This window comes from Vipera berus (genome assembly GCF_964194415.1).
Source record: "Vipera berus genome assembly, chromosome: 7".
In the NCBI taxonomy this organism is placed as follows: Eukaryota; Metazoa; Chordata; class Lepidosauria; order Squamata; family Viperidae; genus Vipera; species Vipera berus.
Genome location: NC_138209.1, coordinates 46,065,774 through 46,089,153, shown reverse-complemented (window position 1 = coordinate 46,089,153; position 23,380 = coordinate 46,065,774). Strand labels below are relative to the sequence as shown.

The window sequence follows — 23,380 nt, the reverse complement described above, 5'->3', positions numbered from 1 at the left end:
TTTTCTCTTTTATATTATTCCTGTCTGTAATAAAAACTGAGACACATACTCAAGCTTGAGAAATGGTTACTTGCTTCGCCTTTAATTCCCACTTTCCTTAGGATACCAGCCTTTTTTTTTTAAGAATTGCTTCTTGGACTGATTTCCAATTATTTCCCAGTGACCTCATTGGGTAAGCATATTTACTTACTTACTTATTCATCAAATTCATGATTCTGGATTGCTATCAGTGTTAAAATATAAAATTATTAAAAAACCAGAAAACCAAAAAACAACACATAAAGAAGCAGTATTCATGGTTAAAAACGAATCCACTAGTCACAAGTTAACCAAACCTAACCGATGCACTCAGCCACACTCCTCATGATAAAGAACTGACCATACAGAGGTAGTCCCTGGGTAATGATGGCAATTGGGACCAGGATTGCCTGCATAAATGATGCGGTTGTAAAGTGCAATGTCATTGTTTAGTAATGGCAATCTTGGCAGTTCCTGTGGCGTAATGGGAGGGTTGTTAGGTAGGATGAGACAGAATATCAGGTAAGGAACATAGGGATGGGAAGTGCCATGGGGTGGGTAGGATGCCAGGGACATCCTCTGAGAGCCAGCAAGGCGACACACTAAATGAGGAATGCCAGGAAAGGGCCTGGGCATCTTGGATCTTAATTTAAAACCCATACTACATTGCCACCTTATATTCCAATTGTGATTAATGGATTGCAGCAAAATATGCATTGTTTTTAACTCTTAATATACAACTCTACTTTGACTTTTTATTCATTGTATTACATCTCACCTCTCTTCCAGAGGCTCAAAGCTCTTCCCAGCATTCTCAGGGACTTCTAATTGTATATCACTGGAACAAAAAGGAAACTCCTTGACTTCCAAAATTTTGACTAGAGAGAATTTCTAGAATTACAAGATTTTCAAGAAGGAGCAACAGTGGAGAAAAAACAAACTTAGCAGCTTTGCCAATTTCACTTTATAACCAGTCCTTGGTATATCTGCCTAGTGATTCCAAAAGCTATTTTACACAAAGTCTACATATTCTTCTATTTATTATGTTTCCATTCAAAATGCGCAAAGGACTTCCATGAAAGCTGTTCCACCAATTAAGGACTAGGGCACCGCAAGAGTTAACAGTTGGGCTCTCGCTTTTTAAAGCCCTCTTCATAATTGTTACTTGGAAACATGTTACTGCATTGCTAACAAAAGCGGCGGGACTGGAAAAAAAGAGAAGAAAGGAGCAAAATGAGCCCGCCCGAGTCAATTCCCATGAATTGTGACTCACTAGATTCACCGGCGGTGTCCATCGCGAATTGCGCCCTCCGGCGAGTAGTCGCAGAGAGACGAGACAAGCACGCGTCGCTTAGCAACGCTGGTACCAAGCGTTTCTCCAAAGACCCACGCCCTGCCATCGCCCCGCCTCCTTCACTTTCACGGCTGCGGGGAAATGGGCATGCGCGCACGCTATCAGAGATGCGGGGGACAGCGAAAGGAATGGAACGCTCATTATTGGGTGTTCAGTCTCGTCAACCGGGCACTTGAGCGGAGGAGTTGCTCTTTCTAGACTAGAGCCCTGTTTTTCAACTTTTGCAACATTCAGATGTTTGGATTTCAGCTCCCGGAATTCCCCGGCCAGACATGATGCACGCCGGTCCTCGTCCTCCAACCCCTGCAATACAATAGAGCAAGCCACTCAAAAAATAGTAGATACTTATCCCAAACGCGTATACCACATTTGATATATAGTCTTGAAAACAATCCGAAAGAGTGGTTCGAAGAGGTGAACTTGTAAATGGAAAGAGAGAGGAGCTCAAATGCCAAAGATGAAGCAATCTGAAATTTGCCAAATTTCAATCCCACGGGAATCATGACTCCCAGATTTTGAGTGCATTCTCTAACTTAGCCCATTTGAGGTGTCTTCGTTCAAACATTGTTGCCTATGATACACTTTCTCTCAGTTAAAGGTTACAGACATGAGTGTTTTAGTAGTATACAGATGTTAGTCATAATATAGGCAATCTCAAGACAAGCTTGGCTTAGCCACTTTTTCATAGTACCCACAAAAGAGAAGCAGTGAAGTGAAGTATGTTTCTCTTCTGGTTTCCTTTATCTTACATAAAGGAGAGAGGAAAAACATCTGCTGTTAAATGATCACATAATGCTGGTCTTATTGATACTTCAAAAAAGTAGATTTTGATAAACTTAGAATGAGGATTATTAGAATTTCATGTTAGAAGAAGCTAATGGACAAGAAGGATGGGAGTTTCTAAGAAGGGAGTTAGCAAACATTTCCAGGGAGTGTGTCCATATATAGGGGAAGAAAGACAGCAGAAGAAATGTGGCTACATAATAGGCTTAGAGAAAGTCTGGAACTAGAAAGAGGAACAGAGGATGAAGGAAGAGGAACAGCATGAAGAAATAGTGCATATTTATAGCCTAGAATTGTAGAATTTATGTCAGAAAAGCTAAGGATCAAAATGAACTAAGGCTTAGTGAAGAATGCTAAAAACAAAAGTTTTTTTCCAGATATGTTCAAAATACGAACAAGAGAACAGAATTTATGGCATAGCTCCTCAGTGCAGATGATAACAGAATAATAACAAATTTACTCAACTTCTTCTTTGCCTAAGTCTGTATATGCTTTCCACTGGGCAACTGTGAGGACCTGACTGAAAGTTTCCACCTTGAGCTTGTTGGAAACAGAATATTGAACCTTGAACTAGTTCGGATCTTCAGGCTAGAGATGTATTGCATATGAATCTGAAGTACAGTATAATAATCAGCCTGAATTTATTTGGAAGAAATCACATTTCACTTCGGGTAACTTCCTAAATATATTGCAGGAACATATCTAGATTTCTTCAAAGCGATGACAAGATATATTAGCAAGCTAGATGACTATTAGCTGGATGACATGTCTATTAGGCAGACTCATTGCTGGTTTGAGAGAGTGCTTGGAAATGGCACGTCATCTAGAGGCTGGAGGGCTCAGTCCTGGCATTTCACACATTTTAATTAATAGCTTGTGGAAAAGGATGGAAGATTCTGACCAAGCACTACTTTATCAAATTTGTAGATGAAGCAAAATGGGGTGTGATAGCAAATAGAGTAGAAATAAAAATTCAACCTGATTTTAATACAATAAACAAATGGGCTGAAATAACAGACTGAAATTTAATACAGGCAAATGAGAAAACCTAAGAAAATATATGGGATGGTGGATATCGGACTTGGTAATAATACATGTGAAAACAATCTGGCAAGAATTATAGATAATCACAGATACTACTCAAATATAATTCCAAGATAATTTTGTTCTCTTTGTGAAAGACAAATTGGGATCAGTACTACTTTTAGAAGGACAACATTGAATTGAAGCTGTCTTACCAGAAGAGACTTAAGGAAGAGATGTACATTTAGCTTTGACAAAAGATAATTGAAAGAATAGAGCTTACAAATAACCGCTATAACCATCATCCCAGAGAGCCAGATACAAAATGATGTTGCAAGATTTTGGCATTGCTAGAAAAACTTCCTAACAAAGTAGTTCAGTAGAAAAACAAATTGCTGAGGAAGGTATCTTGGGCTGTCTGAAAAATAAGTTAACTTTATGTTTCTGTTTATCATTAAAGTTGTATATATATATATATATATATATATATATATATATATATATATATATATATATATATATATATATATATATATATATATATATATATATATATATATATATATATATATATATATATATATATATATATATATATATATATATATATATATATAAAACAGCTGGAGTCCTATGCCCTATAGTGTCATTTAATTTAAAAGATGTTTAAGAGTAAGATCTACTGAAGTTTAGGTAAGCAGACATAAGACACAGTATAAATTTTAATATGAATTGCATCTTTAATATCTGAAGGGTGCTGAACTCTTCTGAAACATCTTGCCAAGACAGGCTGAAGGAACTCCATCAATCCACTCAAGAATTAACTGGTCTGTAGATGTAGGAATGTAAAGGGAGGAGTCAGAAAGCAGAGCCATCAATTGTGGTTAACTGTTGTGTATGTGTGATACGTGCCTGGTTGGACAGTGCTGCATGGCTGCTCCACCTGTCCTCAGTATTTCCTGCTCCCTCCTATCTCATAAGCATAACAAGTTCAGAAAAGCCAATCATCTCCCCAGCCAAACAGACTTGCATGTGCTCTTGTTTGTGTACGTGCAGAAACCAGTTTGCTGCAGAGAGGGCGGGACTGCAGCCAGAGTGAGTATTCATGAGCTGAAACTGCCAGTCTTAGAATCAGATGCACTAGCATGCACCACAAAGCTGTGCTCAAGAAGCCTACACCGGTTTTTTGTGATAAATCTACCAAAGACAAGCAAAAATGCTACTTTGGGATAGCAACTCAGAGGTAAGGAATATATATATATATATGTTGCTGTAGGTTATTATTTTTTTTGCAATTTTCCAACTCTATTGCTTGTACAGTTGTACCATTCTCCTAGTAGAGCTCACAAAATCACTAAATTCTGAAAGGGTGACTATCTTGAAAATTGCACTTCTTTTATAATGTTTGCCATTTCTTACTTCTTTGTTAATGAAAGAGCGGTGAATTACACAAGGACTGTACTTCAAATGCTCCTCTGTTTTATAGCCTCATGGTCCAAGTCCTCTGTTGGAAGCAGGGACTGAAGTCAATCTAGCTGCTGCTGCCTTTGTTCAGTCACCAGCTCATCTGGCAGCTTGTGGAGGCCATGCCTTCTTCCTGCTTTGGCAACTACAGACGGGAGCCAATCTGAACCAACAGGTACATTTTTAACTTTTCAGATCATGGAGCTCCAATGGAGCCTGACTTTTCCATTTTATGTTGGAAGGAACAGCCACTGAGACTATGAACAAGGCACATGTAACCTGGACTCACACCTAAGTAGTTTAGAACATTCTACTTTACTTTGGGTAAGATTGCCATTGAGTCTGCAGTAGTACTAAAAGAAGCATCATAGTCCTGGGAATAGAAAAATGTTTTGTTCAGAGAAGATATGTTAGCATCTTGTTCCCAGGACTATTTTTCAAAGGACAAAAATAAAATTTATTATTTTCAAGCTAAGTTTGGTCATAAGTTTTAGTAGACCCAATCCAGAAGATTGTATTTTTTTAAGCTCATCCTAATGGATAATTTTTTTTTAGCAGCTTGAAAATAGTATCTACTGAGACAAGATTTGGGATTGATAATTATATTACACCTGAAATTAAACTTCTTTAACCACCAACATTCTTTTAAATATTAACACTGAACAATGATGAAGTGATTGGATTTACAAATGAAGTATTTATTTGTTATTTAGGATTGGAATGGAGAAGCTCCTATCCATAAGGCAGCTAAAGCTGGGAGTTTGGAGTGTCTCACTTTACTCGTTGCCAGTCAGGCCAACATTGAGTAAGTGCATCCCATACTGGTTTCATCAAATAAGTTCACTGGTTTTGCATTAAATTATATGTTCAATTGAATGTAACTTTTTGTCCTAATCTGACTTTCTGAAAGGATGCTTGTGGCAAACTACTCAAAATGTGAAAAAGCTTGCCTAATTTGTTCAACTTTGAATTTTACAGTAATTTAAAAAAATATAACTTTTGTTAATTGGGTGCATGAAGTTTCAAATTATTTCTTTTCCAAAGACGATAGATGTTTAGGCTTAAATTCAACACAACTACATTTATATTTCAATCCACAAAAATTGAGAGACCTTAACATTATATATAACTTGTGCTATTGATTTCAACAGAACAAGCTAGTTATTCACCTAGTTTAATTCTACTTATGCGTATGCAGAAACAAGTCTGCTTGGAATTTGTTTCAATGAAACTTATTTCCAGTGTAATACAATACATGGTCTTTTTTAAAAAAGTCCTCTGTGGATTACAAAGCTTATCAATAGACATTTATACATTTGGGTTATAGTGTTTCAACTCAACATTTTATCCAATATTTTAAAAAATAAAATTTTATGATGGTTTAATTTTATGAGAAATGCAAGATTGCCAGTCAAATGAATTGATTTTCTTTTAAATGTGTGCTTCAGCTTGCGCAATAATAATAGTCAAACAGCAGAAGACCTTGCCCTGGCTTTGGGGTTTTTGGAGTGTGCCCAGTTCCTCATGAAAGTGAAACAAATTCAGAACAAGAAAGCAGGAGCACAGTGTAACTCTTCCTTGCGTGACAATGATGAATCCATCCATACTGATGATTCCAAAATGCAGAAAGGAGTATGTGAAAGGAATAGACTTGTCAACAGAAAGAGAAGGAGATCAAGTGGTAAGTATATTACATAGGGACAGAACTAGTTTAGTTAGAATCTAGGGGATGTTGACCAGGATACTTCCAATCCAAAATTTCAAGCAGACCATGCTATCTAGTCGAGATTCTGTGCACCATACTTCAGGAAGGATATCTATAGCCAGGACTTTGGCCTCCAAAAGGCAGCCATGAGGTGGTGATCAATCACTGTTGCCGCAGATGCCCTGCTTCGTGTGTGTTTGTGTGTGTGTGTGTGTGTAAATTGATTATGTCCATTCTTTTGAAGCCAATGACTGTCAATGCTGGGAGTATTATTCAGGAGCAGGTCTAATTGATTTTTAGAGGATTATAACCAGTGTTGGGATTCAGCTGGTTCGCACTTCGTCAGGACTGGTAGCTAATTTTTTGTTGCCCAGGCCCAGAATGGACTTACGGAAGCGGCATCCACACAGAGAACCGGTTGTTCACATATTTGAATCCCGCCACTGATTATAACTACTGTACAGTAGAAGGGTTAGGGCTCATATCTGAGACTGGTAGCTTTCTCCCCTCACTCCAGGTAGTCCTCGACTTAGGACCAGAATAGATCCCAAAATTTTTGTTCCTAAGTGATGCATTTGTTAAGTGAATTTTGCCCCATTTTGCAGTCTTTCTTGCCATAGTTATTAAGTGAATCACTGCAGTTGTTAGTGAGACGGTTGTTAAGTGAATCTGGCTTTCCCATCGACTTTGCTTGTCAGAAGGTTGCAAAAGGGGATCACATGACCCTGGGACACTGCAACCATCTTAAGTGTGAGTCAGTTGCCAAGCATCTGAATTTTGATCATGTAACCATGGTGATGCTAAAACAGTTGTGTGAAAAATGGTCATGCCACTTTTTTCAGTGCCATTTAACCTGACACTAAATGAACTGTTGTACCTGTAGTTGTAGTCTTATGCATCTTTTATACTCATTGGTTTCTCTTTTCAGTTTTCTGTTGATAATTGCCATGTCTAATCTGGTATGCAGCACTCTAGGAATTTTAGAATGCCGTTTAGGATTCAGTTTTGTAATGTTGATTTAAAGATAAACTCCAAGCTCAGTGAAAGTAATTCTAGACATCAATATAGTGTTATTGTTAATATTCTTTTTGTACATTGTCTAAGTGAGTACTTGTTGGAAAAGTAATTAAAATATTGTGGTGGATTGAAGGAAGTTGGATTATTATGGGAGGAAGAACAAGGATCTACATAAGCCAAAAGAGACCAGAGCTGAACTGTTACCTGCCCAGAATTAATTTCTAAGACTGGAATCCGTTATATTGAAATTAAATGTTGTATATATGTTATAGCACATGCTTAATTTGAAACAGGTTCTACAACTGAAAAAGAAATCTTTCCATTTATACAGATTTGAACTCAAGAGTCATGTGAAAATGATGAGAAATACAAAGCGATGCAAAGAAAAACATGAATATAAAGCTCAGCGCAAAGTATTTTGAACAATGCCTTCCAAGAAGGCAAGTTTGTTCTTCCTGAAGATCTTTTCATATAATTCCTGCATGTGCACAATAATATACAGTAATATTTTTTCTACCATTGATTCATGTATCATTGATTTTGCGACTGGTATACTGATGTTCTTTACTCATGTGAACACATACATAAGCAAAGCAGTAGACAGTATACTGACAATCAACAAATTGTTCAGATTAAACAAATATGTATTATGTTGATAAAAAATGTGTTCTGTAGATGTGCCTCCATCTGCAAATTTTGTATAGAACCTTTTTGTAATAACTTGCACTGTAGCTATAGCTTACTTCTGTTGCTGTGAATCTGAGATTGCAAACCTATTCAACATTATGCTGGGAACATGCCACTTTCAAAAGACATATAGAAATGGGCTGTTAATATTTGATGACAAAAGCAGAAAGCTATTCAACATTAATAGGATATAATCAGATTTTATTTGAAAAATAATCTTATACATAATTTGTGCTCTGAAATACTAGAGCAGCAATTTTATTTCAACGGGGTTGTAAGAAGCATGATATTAAATATAAATAAATCATATATACAGAAACCAACTAGTTTATCACCACTTATCATTCAACATAGGTATTCAAATACATTTTGGTCGCTGAGGTAGACACAGATTATAATAAGCATCTTTGTTCCAGAAATCTGGACCCTTCCAGCCACACCAGCCCTGTAAAAAAAGAGAAGAGAAAATGAAATCCAGTGCTTTAATACCATTTCTGGTGTATTAGTGAAAGAACTGGTTTTATGTTTCCGTACATGCATAAAAGCTAAATTTAAAGCTATAAATAATTACAGCTACTCAGCCGCAGATTTATGCATTTTGAGATAATAGGATTGTATTTGGTTTACATCTTTATTCACTGGGTGTGTGTTTACAATGTAAATATGGCTAATAAACTCCCAATTTTATATAAATTAAAGCTATAAAAACAGAAAACAGTATTTGCTGGAGACAAACTCTTTACAAACTGAATTAGGGTAACAAATTGCCAGAAAACTACATTGAACTGATGTGCCTTTGAATTCATCAAGCGTAGACCACAAATAAAGGGGATATTAACTGCTTATAGTTTAGTAAAATAGAATAAAATTATTTAATATATTTATTAATATTAATTAAATATAACAGAATGTAACAATTTTTTTTGCTTCCATTTCAGTTGCCCACTATTAGGGATTGCATCTAAGTCAACAATGAGCTTATTCCAATACTTCATTGAAAGATGTTATTGAATGTATTTGTTTACAAGAAGAAAAGGTTAAGAAGAAAGCAATATACAGAGTTTAATCAAAACCAGACACCACAATGTGTTTATTTTCTTAAAGCCACACACTCACACACTATAAGCAATTCATTGTTTCCCACACTTTTAATGACAATTAGAAAACAAAGGAAAACTCCAAACGTGGAACAGTTTACCCAGATCTTTGCATGTGAGGGTCATTCTAGCTGGAATTATGAAAACAAGTGTTCCCACGGTATAAGAGAAAAACTTGCAAATAACAGTATACTGTTCTGGCTAAAAGAGAAAACACATTGTTCACTCTGATTCTCTGTTATAAAGAAAAGCATGGAAGTTATATGTATTTTAAAACTAGTTGAAGTTCAGGTTTATTAAGTTAAACTATTTCCTATTTAAGGGATTTCCAGTTTCTACTGAAACTGTTTCAGCAATATTCAAGAGGATTTTGTGAACTTGACTGCATTGGTTTATGCATTAATTTAAATAAAATGTGTGTTATCACAGTACAGTTATATATTTCTTTGACAAGACCGCTCTCCTATGTAGAAATTAAAATTGTGAATTTTATACAAAATACCAGTACATTCAAGAACAATGAATATGAATGAATACAGTGCTTTTAATAAATCAAAATCTCTGGTACTTAAGTCAATTGTGAACGGAGTCTCACCTTTTCTAATATAACCTGCAGATCTTCAGCACCAGTGTAATGTGGATCCAGAATCAAAAATTTAATGTGCCCAGTGATCTCATTCCATGCCACCCCTAATATAGTGTGTGCCAAGACTCCACCTCCTGGGAAGGCAAGAGAAAAGATAAAAGCCGAAGATAAAGTTGAAGCAGTGTGTTCCATGGCAACTCATTACTAATGGGCCACCAATATATACAATTTATTTTCAGTGTCCTTTGCTGCATAAGGAGCGTTGGTGGAGCAGTGGGCTAATGCCTCCTTAAGTAACACCAGCTGCCTGCAATTAGTGCAGGTTCGAGTCCCACCAGGTTCAAGGTTGACTCAGCCTTCCATCCTTCCGAGGTAGGTAAAATGAGGACCCAGATTGTTGGGGGCAATTACGTAAGCTGACTTTGTAATAATGCCGCTTGTGGGTGTGTGAAAGCCCTAATAAGCAGGCATATACACAGAATGAAGGCTACTGCTAAGCTTGTAAGCCGCCCTGAGTCTTCGGAGAAGGGCGGGATATAAATGGAATTAAAATAAAAAAATAAAAAATAAAAATAATGAACATGTCAATCCTCAATGAGGGATTGCTTGGTGAAGTGGTCTCCTTCCTTTTAGCAACAGAGAATGTCCATGAGGACTTTCTTTGGGATTAGATGTTGGCATGCACTTTGTATTTCACCCAATGAATATAGCCTTTGGGAATGGATGTCAACCTTGCTTCATGGGATCATCCTTTTTTCAAGGGATCATCCTTGAAAAAACAATTAACTGTGATACAGAGAAGATACTTAGCAGTACTATATTCTTCCCAACTCTTTCATTTGTCAAAACAAATAGCAAAGAACATAATGTACGGATAATTTAGAAAGCCATTACGCCCAGTTGTGCTTGGAAAATATATACAATTAAAGGCTATTCCTTTCCCAAAAGCCACAGAAACATCAATGTCAGATGCTCCATAATGTTTTATTTTGCCAAAGATCTTTTTTTTCCTTTAGGCATTGTAACACAGGAAAGGAAGGAAATCATAGGCCAGCAGGGTTTTTTCCTACCCCCAAGCTGCTTGAAAACAATCTAAGACAATAAGCAAAAATAAAGCCATGGTTGTCAAGTCTGTATTTAATTTTTTAAAAACATGATTTTAATTAATTTTAATTCTGCCTTGTTATATATGTTTCCTCCAAAAAATGCTGCAATGTCTTTATCATAGCTTATTTGACTGAAAGAGATTGTTCATTTTGTAATTTTCTTGCTTTCAACCCTACAAACTTAATAACTAGATGTAAATAAGATCAATGTCTAGAGATTGTTTGACATTATTAGCCTATTTGTCCTTGTTTTTCCCTTAAAATAGTTTGAAAACTTGCTTTTTTGCTAACTGAACTTTCAAACATTTTTGCTGATTACTGATAATACTAGCAGAATCAATTTCAACCAGCATGAAATTTCATATAAATAATGCCAATGAACTCTATGATAATGAAATTCATTGCAAGTCTCTCTGCATTTTTACAATGAAAGAATTGACCAAAAATAATTCTGTCAATTGCTATAATCTCATTTAAAATTGAGGTTTAAATATAAGGTAATGCAGAATTTCTAAAAATATAAAAGAAGGTGGGATAATTCTAAACAGACCAAAGAATACTGTATAAACAAAAGATCAGTTCTTTTCCATCGTAATTTTTCTGCTTCTTGAACATTTAACTTACTGTATTGACTCTGTAAACCTCAAATTGGACATTCAACTTACAAATTCAATTCTGCAGAAAATTCAACCTTAAACTCAATTAACATGGAGTTGTAAATTCACATGTTAATTGGGAAACAAATCTTTGCATTTAGTTAAATATAAAGAAGAATGGTGCACACTTTTATAGAATATAAAATGAGCAGATATTCCAATGTCTGCAACATTTCAAAATGAAGTTGGAGGATCACTATGTCATCTGTAGGAGTGGAGAGTCTATAGCTCTTCAGAAAATTTCTTAACTCCAGAACCATGGGATTTTTTTTAAAAAAAAGTGAGTGAACATTCTAACACACATTCTAAAATAATATTGTTCAGAGGAATCAAGGAACAAATCAGGATCTTCAACCCACCACTTTATTAATAAACTGCCAATAAAATATTTTAAATTAAAAAAAATTACCAATCATCACTGGCGTTCCTTCAATCTTGAAATGATTAGCAAGTTCTCTTCCTTGAGAAGCCAGTTCAGATCCCTGGCTACGAAGAAAAAAAAAATCAGCACAAATGCTACCACTAATTAGCATGAATGGTAATTTAGCACTGATAATTTAAGAAAGGAATAATGAAATATAGCAACCCCCATTATCAGGTTCATAAATTAGAGCCAAATCAGATCCTCTCCACGTAACTTTTACCATGGTAATTGTCACAAAAAAGTCAAGAATCTATGATGTTTTACCTATTACCCCCATAATATGATGCACAATTAATTAAGTAGGTCTTAATCTATGTATTTTCTATATAGATCTTCCATCCGGCATTCCTTCCTTCCTCCTAGGTGGTATACATAAGCACACCTTCCAGTCATTTTTTTCACAAAAGCGAAGTAGGTTGGGCTAAGTGGGAATAACTGACCTAAAGTCACCCAATGAAATTCTCTAGCTGAGAGGGAAACTGAACTAAGTCTTCCTGGTGCCAATTCAATACCATACAATACATCACACTGACTCTTATCTGGGCAGTGGTGATGTGGATCCACTAATATAAAGTTGTGAACAGTCCAAATGGACAAGAGCTTGGCAACTGAGTCATATTTATGACGGCTGCAGTGTCCCAGGGTCGTGTATCCTTCTGACAGGTGAAGTCAATGGGGAAGACAGATTCATTTAACAACTGTGTTACTAACTTAAAAACTGCAATGATTCAGTGAACAACTGTGGCAAGACAGGTTATAAAATTGGACAAAACTCACTTAACTAATAAATAAATAATAAATTTTGGGCTCAGTTGTGGTCGTAAGTTGAGGACTACTTGTACAGAACTTGATTTTTCACTTTGAAGTTGCTTTGGGATTGTTTTCCTCCTACAATGTCTTATTCACAAAGGTCTAAATTAAATTGTAGGCTACTTGTGCAGTAGCTAGGAAAAAAGGAAACATCATGTATAAACTTTACTATGCTAATTATTACACCAACAGTAAAAAAATTAGGTTGAGTACAAGTTAGCAAAATATTTGGTAATGCTATTTTAAAATTAACATCTGCCTTGCTTAGCAATGGAAATGTTGAGCTCAATTGTGGTCTAAGTCAAGGACTACCCATGCTCTCTTTCCTCCAAAGAGCTGGAAGGGGTACTGGATATAAAAGTAAGGTAACACAAAATTGTTGGCGATTACTCTGCAATCTTACCTGACAAACAGTATTTTTGAAGTTATCCCTAATAGCTGACTCAGCACAAGTTGCACTTCAATAGAACCAATCCATTGGCATGATCCAATAAAGTTGGGTGGCTTGTCTCCAACACTGACAAGGGCCTTCAGTCAGGTCACAAGAGAAAGATGGAAAAGAGTAACAGTCAGTTGCACAGGAATCTATCAAATCCAATTTAGTAGGGGCCAAGGGCTAAGAAAGGGATTTTATTTTAAAAATTAAATTAGCTCAGTGCTTCATACAAAATGATTGTACAATATGTTTCTTTGGCTGCATCAATATTAGCAGATCCTTTGCAAAAGTCACACAAATGTCTCACACTTGAATTGCTCCTCCTAGAGTTTACTTATAGCTACTGTGGGATCTCTATTAAAATGAAAACCAGCCACCAAGATATTCCATCCAGTGAATCTCAAACTGAAATCGAAACTGACACAAATGAGGAAAAGATTTACAGCTTGCTGAGAACCAGGCTTAAGTAAAGATTCGGAAATCTTATGAATTACTGCAGTCATGGAGCACACTTAGAATCTAGAATCCAGAACAAATAGTTGCCTATAAGACAGAACACTGTCAGAAGACAGAGCTACATGTGGACAACAAAATGTTGGATTCAGGGGTGTCTGTGCTGGGAGAAAAGAAAAAACACACACACACACAACGTTGCAATGCAAACTGCACTGTATGTAACTAGTGCAGTTTGCATTGCAACATTGTGATTTTTTTTTCTTTTCCCCTCAGCAACAGACACCCAGTACCCAACCCATATTTGGGTGCAACATTGCAATGCATAGAAACAAAAGTGATTAGTTATGGGACTAGAGAATACTCACCATAACAATATTTACATGTAAATATAAATGAAATCAAATTTGATGTTTGTCCTGACCCAAGGCCATCTTTTGGGTATACTATATGGCATCTGGCTTACTCCCAAAGCTAAAGATGCTGCCTATCGCCAAAGATGGCCCTCAGTCTGGAAAAGGACAGGCACCACTGATTTAGAAGTAGTGTGGGCAGAAGTGCTTAAATAAAATATTCCTTCAGGAGCAGCTGTTTTCTCCAGTGGATCCAGATTTAAAAGAACATCTATACCTGTTGTATCTCCTTGTGTGTAGGTATTCCTCTGTCTGTGTACCCTTGATGCTTGAACCAGGAACAGATAGTCTGTAGAGATCGATAAGCACAGCCCCATCCCTTATCATCAATACAATCCTGCATGTAATGATGATAACTATATGTGCCGTACAGTAAATACACCTGTGTCCAAAAAGAGAGCACAATTTGTACATGTCAGAATAACATTTGCTTAAGCTAACATGTTGCCTTTCAGATATGTATAATGAAAATGAAGATTATTTTTTAGTTATTGACTACATATTTGAAAGACTATTCAAGCTAATGAATCATAAAATTACATAAGGAGGGAGTCTGCAAATGGGGATTAATGATGATTAAGCCGTGGAACGAGTCTGTCTCTCCTTCTAATGCTTCCAGATGGAGTAGTTGCTAACAGAAGATATCGCAGCAATTCTGTTGTTAAATTAAAGTTCTGGAGCAAGGATTCTCCTTAAAAGGCAAGGTTTACAAAAAGCCATTGTTCTCAATGAACTTTGTAAGATTTCCCAACCAGATCTCATCCACCTCTCCTGAACAAACATGAATGAAGAGTATGATGGTAATTATGACTGGGTGCCTTTTTTGTTATTGTTGACAGAGAGGCTGAGGGAGAAAAATCTGGTATTTGTATCTGCAGCTTCTGTTCTCAGTTTCTACTTATGGCTTTTCTGCACTGTAACCTTCAGTTGCTTAGGTTTCAACGCATCAAGCAGCTGGAAATGAAGCCAACTTAAAGAAGTCCTTTTCCGCCTTCACCACCCTCCCCATTTCTTCATTCTGCCCAGGTTTTCCCTATGTACTGTGGTCACCCTGGCTACCACTGGACGGATCTTCTTGCTTCTTTTCCTCTCCCACCTATGTCAGGGAAAGCAGAGGTCAAATGTCCTTCCTTCCTTCCTTCCTTCCTTCCTTCCTTCCTTCCTTCCTTCCTTCCTTCCTTCCCTCAACTCCCTCCCTCCCTATTTCACTCCTTCTAAAAGGATCTTTTAGGTGTGTGTGGGGGGAAACAGTATTTCATGGCTGAAAAGGAAACTTGGCATAATTCTTGTCAATTTCAATTTAAAAAAATATATCAAGAAACTGTATTTTACAAATCCCAGTACCAAGAAACATCCCCACCCCTCCAAAGGTACAACTTTTCACTGTAGGCAGCCCAATACAAAGGCTGTCAAAGGTGGGAATGGGGTGGTGCGTATATCTGCCAGAGCAGCAGCCACCAAATGGAACAGAAACATTTTTTTAGGAAGTCATGAAAGGCAGCGGTTAGATTGGGCTGTCCTGAAGTGGGAAAATGCTACTTTTGATGGATGGAGGTCCCCATCCCAGCAGCCAATGGCATCTTCCATTTCTGCCCTTCTCCAAAGGTTGCTGGGCTGCCTTCAATGCTGGGGCAAGTAGGAAGTACAGCCATTATACTTGATATTAGAACAAGCAAATGGAGAAAAGAACTCACCAAACCAGACTCTATTCCAGGTGGATTGAGATGTAGATGTGGGTTTCTGAGATACCCATCTTTAAAAGATTCATCAGGAAAGTGATAGGCATTACTTCTTCGGAAATAAGGCCTATCAAGCGGTAGATTAAATTGCTCATGTAATTCCTAAATGCAAGGCAAACATGAATGAAGGTGAGCAAGTAAATCAATAAAAGATCCAGACTTTTTTTCTCTTTTACTTTCAAAATTAAGATTATTATAGTTTAGAGAACTAAAAACCCAGCATGTTATAATATTAACCGCCTTTCCCATAATGAGTTCTTAACTATGGAGTGATAACTTTGATACATTTGATTCAGTAGGAGGCCAAAAAGTTTTTTATTTCTACAGTATTGGTGCAATCAAAACTATTTAGAAAATATAGCATACCAAACAAACAAAAGAGATAATTGAAACCAACTAAAAATCCATTTCAGAATGAGAAACCCATCCAGTTTTAGGCAAACAAAAGGAGTGTCCTTAATTTCTGAGGAAGAGGGCTAGTTCCAAATGTGACAGACAAACAGACAGACAATAAATAATCTAGGGGTACAATTTTTACCACTTAAGAACATAAATATTGTAGTCCTGTTGAATCAGAGCAAGGGCCATATTTAGTCAACATTTTGTTTTTCACACTAGCCACCAAATGGTTCTGGGGTATTCACAAACAGGAAGTGCACTTACATTTCTCCTAATGTTATTCCCACTACATTTGGAGACCTGCAGTCACCAGCTGGAGATAACTCTGAGTCAGTCTGCCCTTCATTAATGTATCTAAGCTGCTTTTAAAGCCAATCAAGTTAGTGGCTGTTACCAAATCTATAATAGAGAATTCTACAGAATAATTGTGCACTGTGTGAATAAGTGATTTTTGTTGTGTTACAAATTTCCTTCCCTGGAATTCATGCAGCTTCTTGCCCTATTCTTTTATTTTCCAGTTTCTTTTACCTACAAAAAAGTAAAATATCATACCTGGAACCCATGCATTAGAATAAAATCTTGAAATTCATGCCCAGGGGAGGGGCAGAAGGGAATTATATATTAATAAACTTATATGATTTAATAATAAAAGTTTAATAATTCTAAATATTTTGCTTAGCATCAGATACCTTTCGGTAAGTCTCCAGCTGATCATCAGAAATGCCTGCAGGAAAGGAAACTGTTACTAGATGCTTTTTTCCTGGTAACATGAAATGAAATTGTTCGGGCACCACAACTGATGTTCCTCTCATATGTTGCAAAATGCATCTTTCCATATCTGCTAGCTGCCTGTGAATTGCATTCACTAGGAGGCTTCTTACACTGTAAAACAGCAAGATAGACTTAATTTTCCCCCCACATTCTCTTCATTAGATTTTCTACACTGAGCAACATCTATAGATATTATCAGTGCTTTTTTTGTCATAGAACGGCGTTCAGGCACATTTTTTTGAACGGAAGAACTGGTTCCTTCTAAGTTGCCAGCATGAGTTATGAGCGTTCACTTAAGGCTCTCATGCTTCCCCCTCCCTTCCTGCCACGCAGGACTCACCTGGAAAAGGTCTGTCTCCTTTCTGCTGTGGTTCCTGCTGCTGCTTCAATCTGAGGCCAGGGGACGCGTCCACAGACCCCTACAGCCTGATCCAGGCTCCGGAAGCCTGGAAAAGACCTCTGCTGCCTGGACCTATGGCTGCGGAGTGATTTTACGCCCCCTCCCTCGCGACCTGATCTGTGCTCTGGAGGCCTTTTCCAAGCCTCTGGAGCCCGGATCCATGGCTGCGGAGCAGTTTTGTGGCCCCCCAGCGGCCTGATCCGGACTCTGGAGGCCTGGAAAAGACCTTTGGAGACCAGATCTGTGGCCGTGGAGCGATTTTGAGGCTCCCCAGTGGCCCAATCCGAGCTCCAGACGCCTGGAAAAGACCTCCAGAGCCCAGATTTATGGCTGCGGAACGATTTTGTGCCCCCCCCCAGTAGCCCGATCCAGGCTCCGGAGGCTTGGAAAAGGTCTCCAGAGCCCGGATTGGGCCGCAGGGGTCCTGCAAAATTGTTCTGCAGCCATAGATCTGGGATCCAGAGGTCTTTTCCAGGCCTCCGGTGCCTGGTTCAGGATGCTGGGGGGCCACAAAATTGCTCCACGGCCATAGATCCAGGCGGCAGATGTCTTTTCCAGGCCTCTGGATCGGGCTGTGGGGGGCTGTGGACGTGTCCCCTGACCTCAGATTGAAGCAGCAGCAGGAACCACGGCATAGAGGAGACAGACCTTTTCCAGGTGAGTCCTGGATGGCAGGAAGAGGGAGAAGCATGAGGTATCTTAGTGGGTTGGGGAGGCCTTGGGGGCCTGTGCCCTGGGCACACGCCTCGCCCTGCCAGCCCTCCTGGATCGGTTCCTTCGGGGTGGTGGTTACTTAACGAGCCGCATGTTTTAACGAGGAAGAGAGTGATCTCACTAAAGGAATGAGATTCACTCTAGGAGTTTTTGAGTTATGAGTGGAACGGACAGGCTCCATTACACTTGTAACTTGAGGACTATTTGTAAAGCTCTGGCTTGATGAAAGGAAGCTGCCCAGGGAAATTGGGGGCATCGAAGGTCGACCCGGAAACATTTCCACAGGCCTGAAAGCAGACCCTCTTCTCTGCCTTGGTTCATGGGGCTCCCCCTGCCACCTCCGCCTGTCCTCATCCCTTTGTTGGCCACCAGGGACCAGGACTGACTCCTGACTCTCTTCCAGGGACCAGGCGCGCTCCCAAAGCAGCAGCGCCACAACCGCCTTCGGTCACTCTGGCTCTGAAGGAAGCCTCTGTGTCATCAGAGGCGGAGGAGGATGAGGTGGCAGAAGACATGCCGGCTCCAAACAAGCGCCCTCTCAAAACCCATGGCAATGGCGTCCGTCAGCTGACGCTGCTCATGTGATCTGTGCTTCAGAAGCTCCCTAAAGTGGTTTCTTCTCTTTCCCCCCCTCCCCCACCCCCAGCTCCGTAAAGGGCTTTCGACTGGAGCTGGAGCTGTGCATGAGTTCCGGAATCTTTTTTTTATACAAAAAAGCACTGGATATTATATAACATATACTGGTAAAGCTGTTTATCAGTGATTTACATTCTTGGTCTTCAAATATATTTCAGAGATTTATATCTGCCTTTTCATTCATTTGTAAGATGGGGCTCTGCTAAAAACTACAAGTTTTTAAAGGCTCTGACCCTTACACTGGATACAGTTCCTAATCCATTTTAGGAAAAGGTGCAGCTTTCTTTTCAGGAAGCATTTCAGGATTTTGCAGATGATATCAAATTTGGAAACGACAGATTTTGGGATATCAGGCAAGTATTTTACACTGTACTTTTAACTACTCTTCAAACTGTAGTTGTAAATGAATGGTAGTATTAAGACTGAATTACAGCAATTCATTAGTAACATTACTCCAGCTAGAATACGACCCTGGGGGGGTAGGCTGTTGTAAAGGACAAGTTATTGTTAACAACTTATCCCATTTTGAAAGCATTGCCAAGAACGTGTAGTGACATACAAAGTTTGAGGTAGCTTTGGACTTGAATGTTTGATATAGGTGCCACGTCTGTTTGGTCTATGGAGACCAAAGTGTGGGAATTTTCACTCCAAGTATTCCAACTGTGAATTCCCTTACTATTCAACTGCAGCTGGCAGAAACCTTTCTAGTTTGAGGCATCAACCATTTTTTTAGTTAAATAGTGATGCTATGTATTTCTGACTTAACTGCACCCAATAATTAATTGTTGATTTTTAATTAATCAATCTGCTTTTGAATTATTTAATGAGAAGGGAGTCAGCATTTTTTAACAAATAAATAAATGAAAATGGTACCAAATATCCTAAATTGATGAAAACTGCAAAGGAGAACAAACCTAGGTTACATGACTGAAAATTCTACCCATTTGGAGATTTGGATGCACATAAAACTGCAACAGAAACAAGCTAAAGAAATCTTAAAAATATATACTCAGTTATTTGTTATGTTATACTACTTACTTGCACCATGTTTCTTCAGGAGAAACAGAGACCACAACATCAACCGGCAATGTCATGCTAATGTAGTGATGCTCTTTGCTTTCCTTTTCAATTACTGGAGCCACAGGCTCTAATGAGGTTGTAATTTCCAACATGAGATCAATATTTACTATTGATGGCTGAAAATAAAAAAAGACTTTAATATTCAAGTTGTAATCTAAATTACTCCAAAGATTCTGTTTCTCCTATCAGATAAAGTCACACTGTGGAAAAAAAGTTAGATCAGAAAAGTTAGCAGACAAGGAATCCCATCACCTTCCTTAGAATGAATTTCCAATATAAATTAAATAACTCAATATTGATTCTAAGAGAAAAAGGACTAAATATATTATCTTTTTCACAAATACTTGCCTATAAATAAAACTGGAAATAATTCTTTCTTCACATTGCACAGAAAAGTACATATTGCAACAAACAGGCTATACATACCATCTCTTGTAACTTTTTATCTTTCTTTTTTGAAAATCTCTGCTTGGTGCTCCCTTGTTCAAATCTGGAAAACATTGCCAGAATGATTGCATCATGACAAATTATTATACCATCTCCAACCACAAAATCATTATTTTTGTTTAGCCATACTCACTGAATAAACTGTAGTATCTCCTTGCAGGCAGAGTCATCTGAAAGCTCAGTTGTCATGGAGTTCATCCCATTGTTTGGCCACAAATATACTGAGCTATGACAAATCCTGAATACCAGCATGTCAGAAGCCAGTTTAGCTGAAAGATCCTTAAAAATGTATTTGAGTGCCTCTTTTGTGGATGAGTCTAAAACAAATGGAGAAAAGAAAAAAAAAAGATAAAATGCACAGAGAATTAGCTGTAGATTTTATACAATGAGACGTATTTTAGAAAGAACAATTGTGAGCTTATCCATTAACTGAAGACTGAAAGAAGTGTTCTCAATTAAGCATTTCAACATGAAAGAATTTCCTAAATAAGAGCAGAAGACCTGTAAACTGCCTAGCCATTTGGGCTCTGGTCCTCAATCATTTGGAAAGGAGAAAGGTCTATTAAGAAGAGTAGAACTTGCTTCTGAATGAATCTGCAGTTCTATTATTCCAAAAAGAAAAGAAAAGAAAGGGAAGGTCTTTTCATACTAACCTTGTTAAAACAGATTTTGTTCATACAGTAGTCATTTTTTTAAACTTTTGTACAGGAAAATTCTTTATAGTATAATGTAACACAGCATTTTGTATTTCTACAGACTCACCATCAGTAGTGGCTAATTGAAATGCAAAATCCAAGCCTCCTCTTATTCTAAAAAGTATGTCCATAGTGTCTATGATGACCTATTGAAGGGAGGAGAAAAACAAATAAACAATCCCAGTGTTTCTGGGTTGAAAATTTTCATAAATTGTTGTGGCCTTTGTGGCTCAAAGATTCAAACCTACCGTACCATCTGAAAATGTAACAGCTGAATGATTTTCAATTATGATTTGTTTATCCATAAATGTTTGAATTAGACATAACGTTATACCTACACATCATCCTGAGCTATCAAAATATAGGGACTGAATTCACACAACATATTGACCCAAGGCTGGGGACTAACCAAACCATTCTGATTGATCAAGGTTTTGGTGGGTCTGACAATAATACAAAGTGTGGGGGATCTTGGTACCTATGTGAATGTGGCTTCTCATTTTTATTCCCCCCCTAGTGGTTTTGTGAGGTTTCTTTGGTTTTTTAAAATATTAAACTCAATATAGTTTCCCCTAGTGTTCCTTGCTTCAGACTATTCCTCAATCATGTTGTATCCGGGATGAATACATGTTTATTCACTTCATAGATGTTATAATTGTTAAGGGGAAGCTTGGCCTTGATCAAAGATCAGACATTTACAAAAACATTAGCAACTTCTACTTTATTTGGGTTCCAGTTATATAGTAGCATCTAGCTGATTCAATCTTGAAAAGCTAAATAGAATTGAATCTCATTAGTACTTGAATAGACTACCGGAAAATCCCAGACCAGGTATTTCAAAAAGATATTCTTGGAAAAAGTCAATAGTGAATTACTTTCATATTCTTACCAAGAAAATCAGAGTTGTCTGGGAAGTCACCGGGAGTGGAGCTCAGGAACTTCATGTAATTTATAGGGAAATAAGTACTTTTTTATTCCAGTAGAATTTACTTTTAATTAAACTTATAACAAATAAAAACCAAGAAGCAGCATCCCCAATGCTATTCCAAATAGTTGTTGTATGTTAACTACATTTACAGGAGGAAGAATGGCCACCATGAAGTTCTGAAGAAAGAACTTCTATCACAAGCCAGGCCCAATAGAGAAAGATTGAAGCTAATCTGGGCTTTTGGGGGGTGGAGGGTGGGAGTACTTTATTGAACTAAAAGATTAAATTTAAAAAAGAACAATGGCAAAATTTAAAAAATGCAAAATCCATGACAAATTTCTTACAACTAGGTCAGGTATAAACAATTACCAAAATTACCAAAAATTTTACTGTTCTCCCATAAGACCTAAATACTGAGATCTTTCCCTGAGTCCTGGACAGGGCATTGGATGATTCCACATGGACTGTAAAACTCTTAAGTGAGATACAGATAGTCCTCATTTAGTGACTGCTTCAGACAGTAACAACTGTAATGGAAAAATAAGTTTGTGTCCAATGCCCGTGTTTACGACCTATACAACGTCTGTTAGTCATGTGTTTGCCATTACAGTCAGTTAGTATGCATTATTCTATGTAAAATCATAAGCAGTCACATGATTTCCCACCTAGCGACCACTTGGCTTAAACATTGTTGCCGGTCCTAACTGCAGTCCCTAAATGAAGACTATCTGTACATCTCCGTTGGTCTTGGTCTTGGTCTTTCCGTCATTGAGGTTATCCCTCCGATTCCGTTCTTCCCTTTGGTTTTTTTAAACTTCCCAAATGGTTTATTATTTTATCATCTTATTTTAGCTTTAGCCAGGGCTTTTTTTCTCATAGAACGCCCAGAATGGATTTCCAGCACCTTTTTTGGATGGAACCTTGTAGGGTAGGCAAGGTGGGTTGTAGGACATGTGTGAGTTCCGGCACCTTTTTCTTTTACAAAAAAAGCACTGGCTTTAGCTCATTTTGCTGTCAAGCTTCTTAAGATGCTAAAGCAGCGGGCAGGTACATACATTCTAGGAAATTACAGAAATGCAAACTCGTTCGTCAACCTGCCTAACCTGACAGGCGTGCATGAGAAGCTCTTCTGTGCCTAATTGCAATTGGGGCCAAGAGGGGCTGCAGGCGCCCCCTGAAGCTCCCCAGCCAGCCGGAGCCAAGCGGACGACAGCTGCTCCTGACCGAAGGAAGCGCTGGGGCTCGGGGCCTCCCTCGAGGCCCTGCTGCTTTCGAGGCAGACAAGACGAGGGATGCCGTTGCTTTAATAGCAGAGCGGCCGCGGGTATAATCGGCCTGACTTACCACGTCCGTCAGTAAAACGCCAGGAAGAAGCAATCCCGGCAGCGACATGCTCCTCCTCTCCGATCGAGGCCCTCCCACCCCCCGCCACAAGCTGACACGTTCGCTCTTCCGCTCTACTCTCCCTCCCTCTCTTCGCACAACAAACCGAGCGCTTTTCCCATTCTGTCCTTCAAACTGCAGAACTTCATTTCCCGA

At 38.2% G+C, this 23,380-nt stretch overlaps 2 protein-coding genes across 3 annotated transcripts; one reads left to right on the top strand and one right to left on the bottom strand.

The window, feature by feature from the left end:
• Positions 1-4,394: 4,394 nt before the first annotated feature.
• ANKRD37 (ankyrin repeat domain 37) lies at positions 4,395-9,673 on the top strand (the record flags this gene model as incomplete). Its single annotated transcript, XM_081332534.1, has 6 exons — positions 4,395-4,421; positions 4,665-4,817; positions 5,356-5,447; positions 6,091-6,323; positions 7,696-7,804; positions 8,990-9,673. 5 exons carry the CDS (start codon positions 4,395-4,397, stop codon positions 7,716-7,718), a joined length of 528 nt encoding a protein of 175 aa, XP_081188660.1. The 3' UTR covers positions 7,719-7,804; positions 8,990-9,673.
• UFSP2 (UFM1 specific peptidase 2) lies at positions 7,970-23,332 on the bottom strand. 2 transcript variants are annotated; one of them, XM_081333350.1, is made up of 12 exons: positions 23,186-23,332; positions 20,981-21,059; positions 20,352-20,535; positions 20,198-20,261; positions 19,730-19,887; positions 16,860-17,052; positions 15,727-15,873; positions 14,250-14,414; positions 13,134-13,258; positions 11,906-11,982; positions 9,744-9,868; positions 7,970-8,496 (listed from the first exon to the last, which is right to left on the bottom strand). In XM_081333350.1, the coding sequence occupies exons 1-12, from the start codon at positions 23,231-23,233 to the stop codon at positions 8,410-8,412; spliced, it is 1,452 nt and encodes a 483-aa protein (XP_081189476.1). In that variant the 5' UTR covers positions 23,234-23,332; the 3' UTR covers positions 7,970-8,409. The 2 variants fall into 2 exon arrangements, 1 of the variants encoding a protein (XP_081189476.1); XR_014027165.1 differs by having other exon boundaries at positions 8,401-8,496; positions 11,906-11,978.
• Positions 23,333-23,380: the final 48 nt, after the last annotated feature.